Source organism: Triticum dicoccoides, chromosome 3B, assembly GCF_002162155.2.
Source record: "Triticum dicoccoides isolate Atlit2015 ecotype Zavitan chromosome 3B, WEW_v2.0, whole genome shotgun sequence".
Taxonomy (NCBI): domain Eukaryota; kingdom Viridiplantae; phylum Streptophyta; class Magnoliopsida; order Poales; family Poaceae; genus Triticum; species Triticum dicoccoides.
Window position 1 is genome coordinate 808,663,524 of NC_041385.1, and position 5,964 is coordinate 808,669,487.

Here is a 5,964-nt window from a genome sequence, read left to right on the forward strand (position 1 = left end):
TTCTATTAACTTATTTGAACTCCACAGTTTTTCTGTGTTCAAAATGCACCATTCAAAGCCACATCATCAATTTTCAACCCTCTCATGAATAGATAAGTGACCAAATTAATAGAAGTTCGTCATCACATTAAAACCAAAGTACATACATAGTTCACATTGAACAACATATAGCTCTCCAGAGCATCTAATTAAACAATACATTAAAATTATGTAAAACATTTCAATGCAACAATAAATGCGATCATAATCGCAACCAAGGTAACAACTGATCCAACTGCATAATGATACCAAGCCTCGGTATGAATGGCATATTTTCTAATCTTTTTAATCTTCAACCGCATTGCATCCATCTTGATCTTGTGATCATCGACGACATCCGCAACATGCAACTCCAATATCATCTTCTCCTCCTCAATTTTTCTTATTTTTTCCTTCAAGTAATTGTTTTCTTCTTCAACTAAATTTAACCTCTCGACAATAGGGTCGGTTGAAATTTCTGGTTCAACAACCTCCTAAATAAATAAAATCTATGTCACGTTGGTCGGCATAATTGTCATAAACAATAAATGAACCAAATAGTTATCAAAAGATAATATATATACCACATCTGTATCATAGACAGGACGACGGCCGACGGGGGCGGATACCAAAACCATCGCACTATATAATAACAAGGAATAATAAAAGTAAGAAAATTAGACAAGTATCTATCTGAAGTAAGAATTTTTTTTTTCAAAAAGAAGATAAGAACAAGAGGCTCACCACGGTGGTGCCGGCGACGAGATCGGCGCGGGCGATCGACGGCGGTGAAGACGGGGGCGGGACGTGACGAACCGCTAAACCTAGACAAATCTCGGGGAAAATGGAGCTCGGATGTTGAGTTTCGAGAGGAGAAAGATTAACTAGTGTGGCTCGGACATTTCATCGAACACCTCATGGGCATAGGAGGTGAGCTAGAGCACCCAAATGCCCTCCCCTCGCCGTCCAGAAAAAACAAAGCAATGTGGAGTGCTCTGCTGTGGCGATGAGGTATATATAGGCAACTCATTTGTTCCGGTTAATGGTAGAAACCGGGACTAAATCCCGGTAATCTGTCCCGGTCCAAGCCACGAACCGGGACCAATTGTTGTGGGCCAGGAGCGAGGACCATTGGTCCCAGTTCGTGCCTAGAACCGCGACAAATGGGTCCAGACGAACCGGGACCAATGCCCACGAGGCCCCGGCCGGCCCCCTGGGCTCATGAACAGGGACTAATGCCCCCCAATGGGTCCCGGTTCGTGAAGAACCGGGACTAATGGGCTGGCCAGGCCAGAATGAAAGCCCTGTTTTCTATTAGTGTACTCGAATAATTTTCTTGCAGATGAATGCACTAACTATGTGTGTTGACATTTGGCACTATTCTAAGAGCGGAAAAGTAACTCTCTTTAATTTCTTATTTGGGGACGGAGGCACAAATTACTCTTCTCGGCAAAATAAGAAAGAAAATCCAAGATTTTCCTTTCTGCAGGGAATTAATCCAATAGTATTTTAGACCTTCCCTAGTATCATGTCAGCGGAATCATCTTTGGGCCCCATTTATTAGTAGATCAATATAATGCCCATCACACCCAACTTCATTTCATTGTAATGACCACCGATTATTGGCTAACATAGGAGCTGATCAACAGTTCAACGCACAAGAGTTATTATGTTTACACACAGAACGTGTGTACAGAAAAACGAGAGTAAACGACTACCAGCCCACCAAAAGAGCCATGGTTCTCTTCATCAGGCAACGGACCGCAAAGCATACTGAATCGGCCTCCCCCCATCCATCATCAGTTGGTCAAGATTTCTGTCGCCACTCTCGACAGCAACTCGGCCCCAAAGGGACGTTTGTTTCCCAGATTAATTTCTCTTCTGCAAGGCAGACCAAGAACACAGCACATGTGAACATCATGGAAATAACAGCAGTAGGTTTAGCAGGGTACATATTACTCAAGCAAGCAACGCTGCAACACCACCAGAAACCCTCACCCCCATAAAAATTTAACACCCAGGCCTCATCATCTTACAGGGTAATTCATCCAACATCCAGAGCAACAGCAAGAATACTCCAAACTTACCACTGAAAAAACAATGTAACAAATGGATTCTTTCCAACAGCAAAAGCGACATTTCTCATCAACCTTCCAACATGTCTTATCAAAATACAAAGATTAAAGTTCTGAGGCGGGCGATGACTTAACTAAACATGTGCATCTACATTGGACTCACGACCTTCACAAATAAAATCCATCTCTTAGAAATCCTTACTAATATCACAAACTTTTGTTGTAGTCTTAATGTGAACTCCATAGTTTGGCCCCTGCATAGGTTTGGCAACCTCAATACAGTGTAAGACTTCATCTGTGCATGCCATTATTTTCTTTGGCGTCATATCCATGATGTGATCAAGATAAATAGATAGAGATAATAACACTGTAAGGGGAAGGGCTGTGCATATTGATTATTAGTTTGTATCGACCCTGTCTTCCCTCCACGCCACCAGGTGTAGGAGGGAAATTCTAGCCGTGCCACAAACTACCCAAGCCTTTCTACGCAATCCCAACAAGAAAATTAGTATTTAGATTGCCATCTCCCTTTACAGCATGTATGGGTTTCTATTAAGGGAAGTGATGGTCTCCATTCATTTTACTAAATATGCATTTTATTAGATGTTGCTGTCATCAATTACAGAATAAGCAAACCATGCCCCAAAACTAATTTGATGAACAATACTGTCAAATATATGAAAAAGATAGTAAGCGAGATATCCATTCATATACATTTGTTGCTAAAGAACCCTTGACTATTTTGATTAACAAACATACACTCCAAAACTAATGCATTAACAAGTTACAAGGGAGCAAATGTACCTTGAGAACTTCTGGGCAGTTCTTATACACCTTGTACTACATCAACAAATGCTTGGAAGGACCCAAGCCAGTGGAAAACAATCCTCCCGTAGTGGTCTCCCTGGGTAGTCGGCAAGAATTTCATGCAAAGATCTATCAACCAAAGAATACTCACTCCAGTTCCCAAAGTTTCCAGTAAAGTACAAGCAGTCTCTTCGAACTCGCGGATGATCTGGACCAAGGCAACCAGCAAACTCATGCCTATTAAAGAACAAGCTACAACCACCAAGGCTGTCGGTGCTCGCCCACTTCTTCTCCCTGGATTGCCACTTGAAAACATGGTACAACTTGGTTCTGACAATTAGCAATATCTCACCATGGCACTCTGCGAGCAAGGCCACCGAACTATCTGGAACTGTCTGTGCGCTAAGTTCATCCCCAAGAAACGACAATACCATAGAATTGTTGTTAAGCTCGACAACAGCAAGACGGTAATTTGGATAAATCAACGCGTAGAGGGTTCCTTTCACGAACATCAGACGGTAAGGGTGGTAGCCTTCGTCGCACCACGCCACTTGCCACTGAGCATCCCCAATACGGCAGTAGGAGATGTGACGGTGCCGTGGCATGAAGGCGAGGACTAAGTCGCCAGAAAAGAGAACACATCCAATGGGTGTAGGGGGATGGGGCAGGCGGGCTCGCTCGCCTGTGAGGAGATGGCAGATGCGAAACTCGGGGCGGCTGGCGGTAAAGATGTTTCTGATGGCGACACGGCAGCCGAAGGAGTAGAAGCAGGTGAGGGTGACTTCTTTGGGGGTGAAGAGCCGGCTGAAGCAGGTGGGGTTGCGGCGTCCATGGTCCACGGGGGTGCGCGGGAGGCGGAAGCGGAAGATGCGGCAGAGGGGGACGTGGTAGAGCGCTTCCGAGGCAGAGGTCTTCTGGTGGACGAGGAGGAGCGGACCCTGCGAGGCGAGGTTGGACGATGACAACGGGAGGTGAGCCCGGTAGGCGCGGCAGGTGGCAACGAGGGCGAAGAAGTCCTCGAGGGTCGTCAGCCGGCTCGCGATCAATGCGATCAGCTCCGGTAGGATGTCCGGCGATGGCGAGGCGGGTTCTTCGCGGTTTGTGGAGGATGAGGTGGAGGACGTGGTGATTGTGGAGGCGGTGGGCGGTGGTCGGCGGCGAGGTCCTCGTCCGGCGCTTCCCCGACTTGGCCATTCCTCGCCGCCGCTTCTGCTCGGCGTGCGGCGCTGGATTGGTGTGAATGCTGCTAAGTTTAATTAGATTCTTATGAGGAAACCCGTTAATGGTCCAGGCCGGGCTGGGCCTAGCGTGTATTGGGCTTGGTTCGTCTGGTTTGTCTGATGTCGTTGAAGGTTTTTTGAACACTGTAGTTCAATTTGACAAAGTGAAGGTGAAGGATAGGGACATTTTTGCCTACAAAGAACTAGATCCTTCGATGGATGCGCTTCATTTCTCGATCTGCAATACGTATGCGTAGTACTGCAAGCGATTGTCTCAGCGCATTCATTCTGTTAGCTCTCCGAGAAGTTTCACCTAAATTACCACCATGAACTTTATGGGACAAAAAATTACATCCATGAACTTTATCGGAAAAAAATTAGATTCACGAAAAGATCAAAGACCATACATTGTGCCTCCATTATTGAACAAGAAAAGTTTGACAAGCTGCTTTTACTGTAGAAGCTACAGCCCTCTCTGAGGGACTAAAACTTGCTACTAGTATTGGCTGCAACTCCATTCGGATACAGACGGACTGCATGACTTTAGTTGCTGCTCTCCAGCAGAATATGGGACACTCTACGATAGCAGCTCCAATTTTGGAGGATTGTCCATTATTGTTAATTCCGGAAAGGTCATTTTAGAGCATTTTAACCGGGAATCTAATATGACACCTCATGTGCAAGCGTAAAATGGACCTGTAGATCCACCAAACTTGTGGTTGGACTCATCTCGCACTTTTATTTCTGAACTTTTAGCGGACGATGTAAGCGTTGTTTAATTTAATAAAGCTAGCCATGATGACCTTTCCCTCAAAAAAAGAAATGTTTGACAACCTACTTGCTGAGACAATCCCTCACATCACACAGACGGAGTTTTCAGTTTAGTCATTACTCAGTAGTGTTTTCCTTTGTTGTCGGTTGAACATGAGGAATGCCTTTGTATGCAACAAAGTGTGATACATTACCTTGAAACATGTGGCTGATTTCATCCACCATGAAATGCTGGAAATAGGTCAAAAGACTAGCTAAAGGCTCGTAACTCGTTTGGGTCATGTGTCTCATAAAGAACAACTTGCTCTCTGCATACGATTTGTTGACAAATCGGGAAGAGGATGTGAGAGGTTCCTTGGCGTTGTGCATGTTTCCAATACAACTTCATTGTCACTTAAGAATGCAAATCAAACTTTGCTTAAAGATCATCATTTGACTCCTAGTCAAATACGTGGGCAAGGATATGATGGGGCTAGCAACATGAAAGGGGAGATTAAAGGGTTCACTACTAGAAAAAGGCCTGTTAGTGGCGCACCTATTTTGGCTATTAATGGTGCAGTATAGGTGCGCCACTATTACCATGCCACGAGTAACAAATACTAATGGCGCACCTCTGGTGCGCCATTAGTATTGCAGGTAACAGTGGCGCACCTTGTAGTGCGCCATTACTATTGCTATAGGTGCGCCACTGGTAACTTTTTTTTTTTGAATTCTTTTTGTTTTTTTCTGAATTTTAAAGGCGGGAAAATAGTAGTGGCGCACCGTCTAACCCCCACCGTGCACCATTGCTATTTTTGAATTTTGAATTTGGATCTGGATCGTGATTTTTTGCGCTTTTTTTGCTCGTTTTTTGGAGGATATTTTTTTCAAATTTTGTTCTCGTTTTTGGATCTTGTACGTTCTTTTGCCGGAGAGGAGTTTGCCGGAGAGGAGGGCCGAGGAGAGACCATGAGGAGGAGAGGAGGGAGGAGGAGGAAGTCACCGGAGAGGAGCTCACCTACATCGTCGGAGAGGAGGAGGAGGAGGTTACCGGAGAGGAGCTCGCCTACATGCCGGAGAGGAGGAGGAGGTCG

General features: G+C 45.1%; 1 protein-coding gene across 1 annotated transcript in view; it reads right to left on the bottom strand.

The window, feature by feature from the left end:
- Positions 1-2,938: 2,938 nt before the first annotated feature.
- Positions 2,939-5,964, bottom strand: part of LOC119280116 — a 15,182-nt gene continuing 12,156 nt past the window's right edge. Inside the window, exon 2 of the mRNA XM_037561086.1 lies at positions 2,939-4,126. Coding sequence (XP_037416983.1) covers positions 2,939-4,126 — 1,188 coding nt within the window. The remainder of the gene's footprint in view (positions 4,127-5,964) is intronic.